The sequence below is a fragment of the Pan troglodytes genome, chromosome 2, assembly GCF_028858775.2.
Source record: "Pan troglodytes isolate AG18354 chromosome 2, NHGRI_mPanTro3-v2.0_pri, whole genome shotgun sequence".
In the NCBI taxonomy this organism is placed as follows: Eukaryota; Metazoa; Chordata; class Mammalia; order Primates; family Hominidae; genus Pan; species Pan troglodytes.
Window position 1 is genome coordinate 48,650,536 of NC_086015.1, and position 14,486 is coordinate 48,665,021.

Genomic DNA, 14,486 nt, shown 5'->3' on the forward strand with positions numbered 1-14,486 from the left:
GAGTGAGCAGTGAGGTGCAATCAAAGTAATAAGGAAGAAAGTAGCTAGCTTGTTTCTCTGCCCAACTCACCCTGGGGGTTGGAGGAGACTCTGGCTTCCTTTTCTGTTTTTAAAAATTGTTCTATGGCCTCCAGGAATAGATAATTATGTTCTCATTCTCAAAATTGTAACCACACTACCCCCTACCACCAGTTCCCTCTTAAACATGTGCCTGCTTGTCTCTAGGGTCAGAACATATCCTGGGATATGGCGGTAGTCCTGAAAGCAACTCAGGAGGCACCTGCTGCTTCAACCCTTGGCAGCTACTCATTACCAGGGACTCTGGCCAAGAGTGAGATACTGGAGACTCATGGGACCATGAACTTTCTAGGTATGGTTCAGTTCCCTGATTCTGAATCTGACCATTGGGGTTTCTCAAAATCTTTTCAGAGACTGGTGGGCATCCAGTCTCCTAGGTTGACCAACAGAGTACTGAGGTATTGAAAGTGTCAAGGAAAGCTGGAAAGAGGAATGCTGAAATGCCTGTGCATTTGTCATGGGAAGTGGCTTATTTTGCACACAGGCTCAAGACACTAGACAAACATAGGTGTGCTGAAACCTGATCAACACCAATACGGTACCAGGTTCAAGAGGCTGAAAAAGAGACCCAGAGCCAGCAAACAACATACAATTTTACTAGATGTTTATGTACAGGGTAGACAGTCTAGAGGCAGTGGACTGGGCACGGGAGAACCACATGGCCCAGTGGCACAGGCTGGACAGGAGAGCTGCAACTGCTTGCAAAAGGCATGCGGTTTATGTCGCATTTTCACTTAACACCCTCCCCCTAATGACCTCCACCTGGCAGCCTTAATTTAACCCAAAACAAGGGGCCTCAATCCCCTTTAAGGCCCGCATTCCACTGAAAGTGGTGGGGAATGGATAAGGAATGGATCTCCAGGTTGGCCACTTCTGGATTCCTTTGCTTGGAACTCCAAACTATATTCAGGTGTGTCTGCCATACAGGCTCATTCTCAGGGTATGCTTAAGTTGTTGCCATCAGGTGTATTTACCATACAATAGGTGAATTCCAAACTCACTTTTTAGTGATATTTATTGTTCAATGAGTTTCATCTCTGTGCACACATGTAGGCACATGTCCTCTTTATACGCTTTGCAGTTAGCATAGGTTGGTGAGCCTGCAAGAGATGCTAGCCGAGGTAGGAACAGTCAACTTTTGTGGTGATTTTGAGCAAATGCCCTGGAGATGTTCTGTTTTCATAGATCTTTGTGCAAATTATAGAGGATTTTGAGCAGCTGTGTCAACCATAATGATGTTCAAAACTAGGTCTTCGTGAAGGGTACTGATGGCTTATCAACTTGTTCTCTCTAAGCTAGGACTAGAGAAAGGGTAGTATGTTCTAAAGATCTCACTGGCAGTGGCAGAAGCTTGCCTGTGGAGGAGTGACATATAAGTGAGGGTCAAGAATGCAGTAGCCATGAGTCCTGTGTTTCAAAGCACTTACTGGCTGATTGCCAAGCCCTATTCTTTTTATGAGTCTGCCAGATATTGAATATTTTGAACCCACTCTCCTCCCTAACCAGTTCCTCAGGCATCTGGGGACCAAGTCACTTTCTTAAACCAGTGCTATGGGGAAGACAAGGATCTCCACCTAGATTTTCTTGTCTCATATTTAATTATTCCCAAACTCTTAGCAGCTTCTGTTCCCCACTTTCTGCTTTCTGTTCCATTCTCTCTGGTGCATTCGCCTGCATGTCACTTATTTTCTGTCTCTGAGCTTTATCAGCCATTCATAGTCTTAACCCCAACAGCTGCACCTCATCAGGAATGGGCTCCCTTTTCCTACTTTGCCTCTTACCTCAAGACCATGTTCATACCCAAGACTTAGTATTTTGTGCTGCCAGCTATTTCCATGGCAATGGCAGGAACACTGCCAACGCTATTTCCATGGCGATGTCAGCAGGCGATGGTGGGAACACTGAGCTCTATGTGTGAGAGATATCTGAGTGGGGTTGCTGCCCTGCCTGTAATAACTCTGTGACCTTGAGTAAGTCCCTTCTCTCTCTGGACCTCCATTTCCTGTTCTACAAATTGGGTGTGTTCATTAAGTACAGGATTTGTTGGCGGCCTCCTTCCTATGTGTCAGGCAGTGTGATAGGTGCTGGAGATACAGAAATGAATAAGACACAACCTTGCTCTTTTTTTAGCTGAAGGAGAACAGTTTCATCTTCGTGATGAAATTGTATAATATACATGAAAGTGCTTTGGAAATTGTGATGTGTTACTGGGTTTTTAATGTCTGAGCAAGTTTTAACTGTAGTTTTCATATTTTAATTAATGTTGAATTTATTAAAGTTTATTCATTTAAAAACCAATTTTTAAGTCATTAAGCATAACTTTTTACTTCATCCACACATCTAGAAATATTTGTATAAAAGTGAGAACATTTGTATTTTTTCTTTAACTTATGTTCAGTTAAGCTTCAAATTTTACAGATTAAATTTTTAAAACATTTTGGCCGGGCGCAGTGGCTCAAGCCTGTAATCCTAGCACTTTGGGAGGCGGAGGCGGGTGAATCACCTGATATCAGGAGTTCGAGACCAGCCTGGTCAACATGGTGAAACCCTGTCTCTACTAAAAATTCAAAAATTAGCCAGGCATGGTGGTGCGTGCCTATAGTCCCAGCTACTTGGGAAGCTGAAGCAGGAGAATCGCTTGAACCCGGGAGACAGGTTGCAGTGAGCCAAGATTGCACCACTGCACTCCAGCCTGGGCAACAGAGCAAGACTCTGTCTAAAAAAATAAATTAATTAAAATTTTTAAACATTTAATTCTACCTGCTTATCAAATTTCTTTATATAAAACATAATTACAAATTTGATATCTTTAGTTCTTTAAAACATTCCAAACACCTAACTGGGCAGACTTATAAATCTTGTAAATAAAATCTTGATAAACACAGCTGTTATAAATCTAATGAATTGGACTTATAAATTTAGTAAATCAAATTACCCTTCTTATCTCAGAATACAGTCACCAGCTAAGGTGGCAGGCTTATGTAGCATTTCAGGTATCTTTAAAAAAAAAAAAAGAGTGAAAGAAGAGTATTGATTTCAAAACTATGGCTATGCCTGTGTTCTAGTTGGTCACAAATTAGTTTTTGTTTTAGTTTTTCATTATTTCTGTACTTAATTTAATTTCTCTAGAGCTACAGTAATCCTACATGTTTTTTTAAAAAAGGAAAAATACCATTTCAAATAAGCCAAGGTTATACGCCCGAATTATTTGCTGATTAATCTTTTTACCCAAAGAAATTTGAACTTGACTACACCAGATGGACCCTAATTCTCTTTTCTTAGGCACTTGCCAAGACCCCAGGTCTTACTTTACTCAGTGATGAATCACTTGCATGAAAACCTTCTAGGCTACAGTTGCACCTGGTTTTGTAATGGTTTTGACATGAGACATTATTCAGATAGAAGGAATTGTTTCCGTTATTGGCTCTAATCAGTTTAGTAGTTCCCATTGATCTTCATTTTTCATGCCCAACATTCTAAATCTCCCAGTAAGGAGGGTAGGAGTGAAGGTCAGGGAGACAGTGCAGCTATGAACTAAAGTTTTCATGGGCTCTGTTTCTGTTGGAGAGATGCCCAGCTGGGGTATGGGAGGCCCAGGTGTCAGTGATGGGGAGTTAAAGCAAAAGAGGAGGTGAAAAGAATCAAGGGAGGAGACGTTGGATGGGAGGAGAATAAAGTGGGATGTAGGTGATAAAGTAACAGTAGAGAACACAAAGAGAAGCAAGCAGTCAGCAAAAGAAAAACAGAAGAGGCATGAAACTGTATATGGAAAAATTCAAAATATTTCACACAAAAAATTAAAAAACAGGAGAGGAGAGAGATGAAGAGTCAGTAGGGGGTTGAGATAGCAGGAAAAAATAAGCAGCAGCAGAAGAAAAGATATAAAAGCAAGTAAACTACAGAGAGAAAAACAGAACATTTTTAAAAAGAGGGAGCTAGCAGAACAGTAGGAATAGAAATAACCAGAAAAAGTTTAGCATTTCAGATTTTTTTTTTTTTTTTTTTTTGAGATGAGTTTCGCTCTGCTGCCCAGGCTGGAGTGCAGTGGCACGATTTCGGCTAACTGCAACCTCTGCCTCCTGGGTTCAATTGATTCTTATGCCTCAGCCTCCAGAGCAGCTGGGATTACAGGTGCCTGCCACAACACCCACCTATTTTTTTTGTATTTTTCCTAGAGACGGGGTTTCACCATGTTGGCCAGGCTGGTCTTGAACTCCTGACCTCAGGTGATCCACCCGTTTCAGCCTCCCAAAGTGCTGGGATTACATGAGCCACTGCACCCGGCTTTTTTTTTTTTTTTCTTTGAGATAGAGTCTTGCTTTGTCTGGCCCAGGCTGGAGTGCAAGTGCAGTGGTGCAGTCTCAGCTCAGTACAGCCTCCACCTCCCAAGTTCAAGTGATTATCCTGTCTCAGCCTCCCAAGTAGCTGGGACTACAGGCATGCACCACCACACCTGGCTAATTTTGTATTTTTAGTAGAGACGGGGTTTCACCATGTTGGCCAGGCCGTTCTCAAACTCCTGACCTCAGGTGATCTGCCTGCCTCAGCCTCCCGAAGTGCCGGGGTTACAGGCATCAGCCACTGTGCCTGGCCAGCATTTCAGATATTTATTGTTTGTCATATCTGGGGCTCTACTGTAACCAGCACTTGGGCATTTCTTTCCTCTGACACTGCTCATCTTGTCTGAATGATTGTGATAGAATTTCAGATTACCATAGTCTTAACCAGGCAATCAAACCAGGCTGTTTTCCTGCCCCCAATATTGCTTTGTACCACCCCAACATCCTTGTCCCACCCACTCATATCATTGGTTGGATGGTCATCCTGTAGAATATTTCCCTCTCATGGGTGCTAGTCTCTCCCCTGCGCAGTAGCAGCAGTTATAACCTGAAGCTCACAGCACCACTGCTTATTTCTGAGCTGACATCACCAGTGGGAATACCTCCCTCCTCTACAGGCTTGCCACCCATTCCTGTTACCCTTTATTTCACTTGCCTTATTTCTTGAGCTTGGTTTAATTGACAAACACTTGTTAAGGGTTCACTGTGCCAAAACTGGATTACATGGGTGCACATTTCAAGGTCAAGGAAAGTGAGGGTGCAGAGGAGACAAACATAAAGAACTATGATGTTACTGATAGCAGGACCCCTTTTTGACACCATTAGGTTCTGAAGCAATGTAAAGCATCCAGAGACTAATCAGTGTCATAAAGCTTCAGGGTGTTTTGATGTTCTCATGATATTTTCTGGCATTGTGGAGCAGGTTATGCCATAACTCAACAAGGTCAGCTTTCCTTGACACAATGCTAAGCTGTTCCCCTGACACAAGGGTAAGAGTTTGCCATGTACAGTTTCTTTTTTAATTCTCCTAGTGTAGCTGTCTATCACCATAGCAGCTCCCCTCCCCTAAGGGTTCATCTTTCCTTCTGGCCCCTCACAACATCATCAGTCAGCCTGAAAGTTGCTGCACACATTCAGAGCACTGACTGTATTCCAGGCAATATCTGAGTAGTTGACATAGAGTAACTCCATTAATCTACTCATGGCCTTATGAGGTAGATACTATTAGTATCCCTGTTTTAGAGATTGGGAAACTGAGGCACACAGGAGTTAAGTAGCCCAAAGTCATGGAGCTAGTTAGTGTCAGAGCAGAGATTTGAAACCAGGCAGTCTAGCTCTAGAATCCATGTTCTTAACCTGTATGCTGCAGGACCTCGCAGTGTTTCATATGGTTTTGGCTGCTGTGGCTGTCTTGGCAGCCAGTGTTACCCTTTCTGTCCATGCTTATCCTTTCTTTGATATCCAGCATCCTCAGACACAGAAACCTCAGTTGCTAGATCTTTGTTTACGGGTAGCAAATCACCCTAATTAACTGGTGGGTTGCAAGCAAATCCACACTAAGTAGCTAAGGTAAGAAGGCAAGCCTAGGGAGAGGCTTGTGTCCTTCATAACTGGTCTTTGTTGCAAGGGCAGTCATCATACAGCCAGCAGGAGCGCTGTCTGGAGATTGGCCCTCCCTGGCATGAGGCAGCGGGCAGCGGGGTTAAGTGTCTAATGGAGGCAAGTGGAAGTGCTGGAAAGACCATGAGTCAGTGGGTTCTGCCATAGGTAGAGGGGAGGGCAAAGCCCCAGCTGAAGAACCTAGAGAGGAGAGGTAACATGTGATGGGATTCTCTTCTTTGATGAAGCCATTTTGTGGAGGTGCTGAAATCACATACTTCCTTTTATGACTTGATGATCCTATTCTTTTTCTAGGCCAGAGAAAGCTAACATTTGTATTTTCTGTTTCTTGGTTCAGGTGCTGAAACCAAGAACCTACAGTTACTGGTTCCAAAAACTGAGATATGTGAGGAAGCTGAAAAACCCCTCATCATACCAGAAAGAATCCAGAAAGCTGATCCTCAAGGACCTGAGTTAGGAGAAGCTTGTGAAAAGGCAAACATGTTAAAGAGGCAGAGAATAAAGAGGGAAAAGAAAGATTTCAGACAAGTGATAGTGAATGACTGTCACTTACCTGAAAGCTTCAAAGAAGAGGAAAACCAGAAATGTAAGAAATCTGGAGGAAAATATAGCCTTAATTCTGGCGCTGTTAAAAATCCAAAAACCCAGCTTGGACAAAAGCCTTTTACATGTAGCGTGTGTGGGAAAGGATTTAGTCAGAGTGCAAACCTCGTTGTGCATCAGCGAATCCACACTGGAGAGAAACCCTTTGAATGTCATGAGTGTGGGAAGGCCTTCATTCAGAGTGCAAACCTCGTTGTGCATCAGAGAATCCACACTGGACAGAAACCTTATGTTTGCTCAAAATGTGGGAAAGCCTTCACTCAGAGTTCAAATCTGACTGTACATCAAAAAATCCACTCCTTAGAAAAAACTTTTAAGTGCAATGAATGTGAGAAAGCCTTTAGTTACAGCTCACAACTTGCTCGGCACCAGAAAGTCCACATTACAGAAAAATGCTATGAATGTAATGAATGTGGGAAAACATTTACTAGGAGCTCAAACCTCATTGTCCACCAGAGGATCCACACTGGGGAGAAGCCCTTTGCCTGTAACGACTGTGGCAAAGCCTTTACCCAGAGTGCAAATCTTATTGTACATCAGCGAAGCCATACTGGTGAGAAGCCATATGAGTGTAAAGAGTGTGGGAAAGCCTTTAGTTGTTTTTCACACCTTATTGTGCACCAGAGAATTCACACTGCAGAGAAACCTTACGACTGCAGCGAATGTGGGAAAGCCTTCAGTCAGCTCTCTTGCCTTATTGTCCACCAGAGAATTCACAGTGGAGATCTTCCTTACGTGTGTAATGAATGTGGGAAGGCCTTCACATGTAGCTCATACCTACTTATTCATCAGAGAATTCATAATGGAGAAAAACCTTACACATGTAATGAGTGTGGGAAGGCCTTCAGACAGAGGTCGAGCCTCACCGTGCACCAGAGAACCCACACTGGGGAGAAGCCCTATGAATGTGAGAAGTGTGGTGCAGCTTTCATTTCCAACTCACACCTCATGCGACACCATAGAACCCATCTTGTTGAATAACAAGTAAGGAAGAGGAAGACCTCCAGCATTGGTCATAACCTTCTGCCTCTCTAATGAGACACCTCTTTGCTGTTTTCTTCCTCCTCTATAAAAGTGAGGGCTGTGTCCTTAAAAGTTAGAGTTTTCAGGAATGCAGCACAAGACACAAGAAAAGCATTTCAGAGGCTAATTTAAAACAAAAAGTAAGCACCTAAAGGCAAGGACTTTGTTTTAACTGTACCTTAAGCGGTCATGTTCTCTGAAGTGGAATGTGGCTTTCCTAGGAATGGGTCATACAAAGCTAAGTGGTAATGATGCTATTTGGGGAAAGGTCTTTTTTGCTTAATTTTGTTTTTTAAAACTCTGATGATTGCTTGAGCAACAGGCAGGTTATCTGCCTGGTTGAATTCTGGTTGAACCGTGTATTCTAATATTTCTGGTTAAGTGGTGACTAGGTAAGGAAACCACTTGGGGTAGCAGTTCAACAATTCACTTACGAATGTTTATAAACTTTCCATTTCCTAGGTAATTTTTTAAAAGCCAGTCAAAACAAAAACTTTACTGAAAATGGACAGAAATAGGAAATGGACTTTTTCCTTACTGTCTATACCTCCTGAACCTTGGTATTGTAAAGATCTGGGGACCTCTGGGTCTGTTCTGACCATTCCCTAGTCTCCATGGCCAAGCACTCAAGGATTGATGGACACCACACACCAGCTATATTCATTTGCCAAGATCAACAGCTCATTCTCCAAACAACTCAAGCCCCCAATTCCCATCGCATTCCATTTGGGTGAGATGCAACTAACAGCCCCTTCCTGGATAAAGGAGTCAAAGAATAAAGCTTGCCTAGAGGCATGCCCCAGTTGTCTCTGCTGTCATTCTGCTCAAGTCCAGCCAGGGGTCTCAGTTTGGGTTTCATTCTCACATTCTGGATGGTGTTTAGAAGAAATAGTGGAGCTCTTCTCATTCTGAGAAGACCAAAGAGGGAAAGTGATGGGAGAGGGGAGGTGGAAGTAAGATTCCTAAGGTCTTAATTTGATTTTTTGAGAAATTCAGAGGTATTGGAATATGAAAACTTTTAGAAGGATGAAGAAACTGGCCAAGGTAAGATATCTTTGTTACCATTCAGCCTTTACTCCTGGAAAAGTGATTTATAAAACTATGCAATAGGTAGAGTTATGTAATAATATTGCCTTGTATTTATATAGAACTTTTATTCTTTGTTGTGTACCCTTATGTATTGATCATGATACCTGGCACGTATCTCACGCTTTCACATAGATCACCTACCTCAGTCCTTAAAACACTGAAACAGGTGGTTGCCCATTTACCTGAGAATGGTCATTTAGTGCAAGGCCAAGTAACAAGTGACAGCTTATATCCAAGTCCAGGTCCTGAATCTAGATTCTCTGTTCTGCCATGCCACTTGCCAAACACCTGTAATCCCCATGCAGACCTGTGGGGGAGACAAAGAAAGGGGTGTGTAGTCCCATTTTTCAGGTGAGGAAGCTGATGTGACAGATGTTTGAAGTGTGCCTTAGGCACTGTGATCAGAAATCAGCAAACCTAAGACTAGAATTTGGGTCTCCTGATTTCTGGCTCTGTCCCTCCATGCTGTTCCAATGCCTCAGGGCATGCAAGAGCATTTATCATAAATGCTGAGCCTGATGCAGCTCTCATGCAGAAGTCCCATGCATTTATTATCACATTTCTGCAAGACTAAATATTAATCACATAGTGTTTTCTAGTTTACAGAGCACTTTTTTTGTGTGTTAGTTTTGTTTTGTTTTTGAGATGGAGTCTTAGGCTGGAGTGCAGTGGCACAATCTTGGCTCACTGCAACCTCTGCCTCCCAGGTTCAAGTAATTCTCTTACCTCAGTCTCCCAAGTAGCTGGGACTACAGGTGCGTGCCACCACGCCTGGCCAATTTTTTTTTTTTTTTTTTTTGAGACAGAGCCTTGCTCTGTTGCCCAGGCTGGAGTGCAGTGGCACGATCTTGGCTCACTGCAACCTCCGCCTCCCGGGTTCAAGTGATTCTCCTGCCTCGACCTCCTGAGTAGCTGAAATTACAGGTGCACGCCACCACCCCCAGCTGATTTTTGTATTTTTAGTAGCAGTGGGGTTGGTCAGGCTGCTCTTGAACTCCTGACCTCGTGATCCACCTGCCTTGGCCTCCCAAAGTGCTGGGATTACAGGAGTAAGCCACTGCGCCCAGCCTTTTTTGTATTTTTAGTAGAGACGAGGTTGCACTATGTTGGCCAGGCTGGTCTCAAACTCCTGACCTCAGGTGATCCACCTGCCTCGGCTTCCCAGAGTGTCAGGAATACAGGCACGAGCCACCATGCTTGGCCTACAGTGCACTTTCACATACAGAAGGCATACACAAGAAAGCTTATTAATTTCCTTTTTCCTCCCTCCTCTAGTTTTTTTTCCAAATCATATGCAACTTTCTTTCCCAGTTTCACTCTAAATCATAGAGACACAAATACAAGAAATCAAAAGGATTCAAAAGTAGGATCAAATACTCATGCCCTCACCAATCCTAACAGTGACTGTTCCAGTCTCCCTGACGGAATGGAGAGACCCAAATAAACCACCCCCTGTCTCTGCTGAGAGTAGGAACAAGTTAGTTTTTTCCCCCTGCCTTATCAGGAAGCTGAGAATATCAGGAGAGCAGGTCTGAAGATTTGAGATAACTCTGTGACCTTGACTCACCAAGAGACAGAAACTACTTTGCTTAAAGAATACCTGCTGGGATTTATGACCATTAAGACAGTTAAACCATTCTACTATCACATATGTTTATCCTCATAATATTCAGTTATGGATGATTGTGATTTTCACTCATAGGTAGTTCAGAAAAGCTACGCAGGGGATTATGATGCAAAACTAGGTTTGAGATTCACTGACCCAACCTTGCAGTAAAGCAGTGGTTTTAAACCTTGGCTTCATGTTAGAATTCACATTGGGCACTTTTTTAAAATTTCCATTTCTAGACCTCTGTATTTTTTAAAACTCTGGAGGGGATTACAATGACAAGCAAAGGTTATGAGCCACTGTAGCAAAAAGTAAAGGCTGCAGGCCAAGAATGTGTGTGATCAAAGGTGGAGGGGGTGGGGGTGCTCCAGTATAAGGATCTGTACGTGCAAAGCATTCTATGTATTTTTAGCAGAACAGGAGACTTACTTTACACTAGCTGAACTAGGTGTCCATCAGTGCCTCTGCCAACCACTGGATGTTAGAGGATTCTGCCACCTAGCTTATTTTATTTGTATTTAAGTGAATATACCAAACATTTATATGAGCAAACCAAGTTTTACATAACATGCTTTTGGTATGTATTATGACTTTTTACATTTTTACTTGGATTTCCTCTTCAGATCTCAGTTTCCACAAATCTGCATCCAGGTTCAGGGCCTCTGATTCTGCACAAATCATGTGAGCCAAGTGGATTGATTACTAGACAGATCAGATCCTTCCCCAGCTAATAACTCTGCCTTCTGATTCCAGTCCTCAAAATAAATTGCAGCCTGCCATTTTCTTTATGTTTTATAAGGGAGGAGTGACCACCTTTTGTCAGTTTGCTTAGTTTCCTATTCTTTGGGCTCATCTCCCATCTTTTTTGGGTAGTCTTGCTAGGAGTGGTTGGGAACTCTGAAGCCCCATTTTCCCAAGTTACTGAGAGCTATCAGACTTTTAGCTGTCAGGCTAAGAGCTCTGTTGCAGGCCTAGTGATTGGCATTAAGAGTAGGGCCAGGAAATCTGTCCTCATCCTCAAATGAGACCAACAGATATGTATTAAGTGGAGCACAGTGATGCAAAACTGATGGCGAAATCACATACAGTACTCTGGGAGCACAGGAGAAAGACTTCAATCCCTAACATGAAGTTACACACTCAAACACAGCCATAAATTCCACCAGGCTTAGGAAGAGGTGTCTTTGGACAAAGCTAATTGTTCACCTGCTCTGTATCCCCTCCCTGTCTCAGGTAGTTGTCCCTCTCCCATGTCTGTCACCTCTCCACTTGCTCATCCATTGTAGGCACTGCAACCTTTCTGGGGTTGCAGCCCCTTTGGGAATCCTGGGGAGATTGTGGATCCTCTTCCCCTAAGAAGTGTACGTTGCAGATTAAATCTTGTGCTTACTTGGAGGTTATGCAGGCTTCCTGAAGACAATACATACATTTAGGGCCTAAAGTTGAATCTGGGGTGTATTACATAATCACCAGTGACTTTTTTTTTTTTTTTAAATGAGGTTAGGTTACAGAATCACTAAGAATGTTGCCCAGACATTCTTTAAACCTTTAAAATTTGTTTTTCTCTTAGATTCCTTCCCTTATCAAATGACATTATCCCCACCACCTGGGGCACGCAGATTGAATGTCCAGAAGCTATTTCTGCCTTCCTAAGCATCATTCATTACAAAAACATTTTGTGTTCCCTTGTGGTGAACGTCTTGCTAGATTCTGGACTGCCAAAGCAAACCTGGTCCACTATCCCTGTTGTCATGTCTGTTATGGGGAAAATATCAGGATCCCTAACATGATTTACTGAGCTCTTCATAATCTCTTTCCAGCCTCATCTCTTCACTCTCAGGCACCTTTTACTGCAGCCTAGAGGCACGTGCTTGCTCTTCTCTGTGCCTTTGCTCACACTTTTCTCAGTGCCTATAATACCTCATCACTACTTCCCACTCAGTCCCCTTCTACTTTAGCAAGCTTAGTTTCTTTTTATATTTGGTTCAAGTTCCATCTCTGGGAAACCCCTGACTGCGTTATGGTTAAAGGCATATTCAGAAGTATATTTATTAATACGCATATACAAGTGCATGATATGCTATGTGTCCAGAGATTTACCTTTTTGCTTTAAAGTGAAGAAGTCTGGATTAAAAATTGTGTATATAATACAGTTCTCATATACTGTTGCTTTTATATATACTATATACTATTTAAAAGTATATATATAAATTACCTGAAGGAAAAAAGAAAATATTATAAGTGGTTAAATGACTTACAGCCATACTGACGGTTAATTCCAGGCTTACATTCAAACCCATATACTCTGGATAATGGGATTATGGGTTACTAAGAGGGGTTTTGTTTGTTTGTTTTAGCAATTTCTATATTTCTATAAGGAGCAAGAATTTTATAAAAATAATTATTATATTTACATATCTAGTTTATTATATTAACTATAAACCATATCTCAATTCTCCATTTTGTGGTATGTTGGAGGGACCCTTCCCTTCCTTTCCCTTTCCCTTTTCCACATCGTTGTCTCTTACATTGTCAAGTCTGATAATTCTTAAATTCTATTCTGTAACCAGTTAGGATTTTATGGTTTGTTTATTGATTGATTTCAAAAGCTGAAAATAAACAGCATGAACATTATTACAACCATGTGAATATTGTTGATTGCAGATCTTAGCTTACTGTGTTTATATTTCCTTTTGGGATCAGCTTTTTGTTTTTACGGAAGTTTCTAGTTGCCTTTCTTTTTACCTTGTACTGGTTGCTTTCCACACACTCGCAGTCATTTTCAAATTCTCCATTCAATTAAATACTCTGTTGAATTCACTTCTTTTCTCTCTGTATATTCTGCTTTCAGCCTCCTGCTCTAGTCTGTTTTTGATGACCTTTCTGCCTATATTCTGTTGTTACACTGGACTCAACTGTTTCTGAATTCTGTGTCTTCCTTTTTCTTTATTTACTTCATCATTTTATTATAGTACATGTCAAGTCTCCTGTCAGGAAAGAGTACATGGAAGGCAGAGTTGTTGAGTGTCTATATGTCTTTCTCTGACCTCTCACTTGATGGTAGTTTGGCTGGCTCTGGAATTCTAGGTTGAAAAATTTCCCTAGAAGTTTGTAGCCACTGCTTCACTGACTTACAGCATCCACTGCTGCTAATGAGATGCCTGATTCCAATCTGATACTTATTTATTTGACAATCAGTAAATAGTATTTACATTACAGTGATCTGTTTTCCCACCCCTATGCCTGGAAGCTTTTAAAGTCTCTTCTTTATCTTTGATGTATTCAGTTCCCTAATGCTCAGTGGAATTTTTCAATCTACAGACTCAGGTACTCCTTCTCTTGGAAATTTTCTCATTATTTATATGACTATTCCCCCTTTCTATGTTTTTTTTTCCTTCTGTTTTTACTCTTTATAGAGTTCCTGTTCCTGCTAATCAAATGTTGGACCTTGTGGATTGATCCTTAGCTGCATTCATTATTTCCATTTCTTTGTATTGTGCCACTATGAGAAGAGTACCTTGATTATTTTCTAATGAATAATATTTTTAACAGTAATAATTTTAACAATAACTAGTTTAATTTCTGAGAGCCTTTTCTTAAAAGTATCTTCTGTCACATGAATTATCTCATTCCCTTCATGCCCCTGCCACTGGGTCCTTTTTTCCCTCTGTTTACCTTGTTTACTCTCATTAGACTTTCCTCAAATGTGATTCTTACACCCATATACGTGTGCGTGTGCACGTGAGTGTGTCTGTGAATTAAAAGCCTAATTGAGACCTCTGTGTGTAGGAGTGAGATTTGCCCACTGTTTCCCTGGAGAACCCTAAATGCCAGAATACAGAATATTTTGCCTTGGGCTCTTAGATTTAATTAGCAAAAATCCTCTGATATTTTTGTCTGCGGTTTAGATGCTGTTAAGTGCTTTTCTAGAAGTGGAGGGAAGGAAGCCAAGTGTTATTACAGACTTCCATTTAATGCCCTTATTTTTAGATCCACTTCTGCCTCCCAGCCTTCATTGCACCTGGGGTTTCAAAATTCCAAGTCTCCGGGGTTGGGCAGGGTAGATCAGCTACCTCCTTCCATTGGATAGCCCTCAGCAAGAGTTCCAAGCTGTTACTCCCTCC

At 41.9% G+C, this 14,486-nt stretch overlaps 2 protein-coding genes across 13 annotated transcripts in view; one reads left to right on the forward strand and one right to left on the reverse strand.

Annotated features, from left to right (window-relative positions):
- The window catches only part of ZNF35 (zinc finger protein 35), a 14,541-nt gene extending 6,082 nt beyond the window's left edge, over positions 1 to 8,459 (forward strand). For 7 of the 12 annotated variants that reach the window (XM_054680623.2, XM_054680625.2, XM_016940872.4 and 4 more), the window contains exons 3-4: positions 226 to 370; positions 6,376 to 8,459. In XM_054680623.2, coding sequence (XP_054536598.1) covers positions 226 to 370; positions 6,376 to 7,622 — 1,392 coding nt within the window. In that variant the 3' untranslated portion in view covers positions 7,623 to 8,459. The remainder of the gene's footprint in view (positions 1 to 225; positions 371 to 6,375) is intronic. The other 5 variants (XR_010155575.1, XR_010155577.1, XR_010155576.1 and 2 more) reach the window with 1 other exon arrangement.
- A 476-nt stretch (positions 8,460 to 8,935) lies between these two features.
- Positions 8,936 to 14,486, reverse strand: part of LOC104001151 (zinc finger protein 239) — a 30,233-nt gene continuing 24,682 nt past the window's right edge. The window contains exon 2 of the transcript XR_008546957.2: positions 8,936 to 9,060. The gene's annotated coding sequence lies outside the window, so the exon portion shown is untranslated. The remainder of the gene's footprint in view (positions 9,061 to 14,486) is intronic.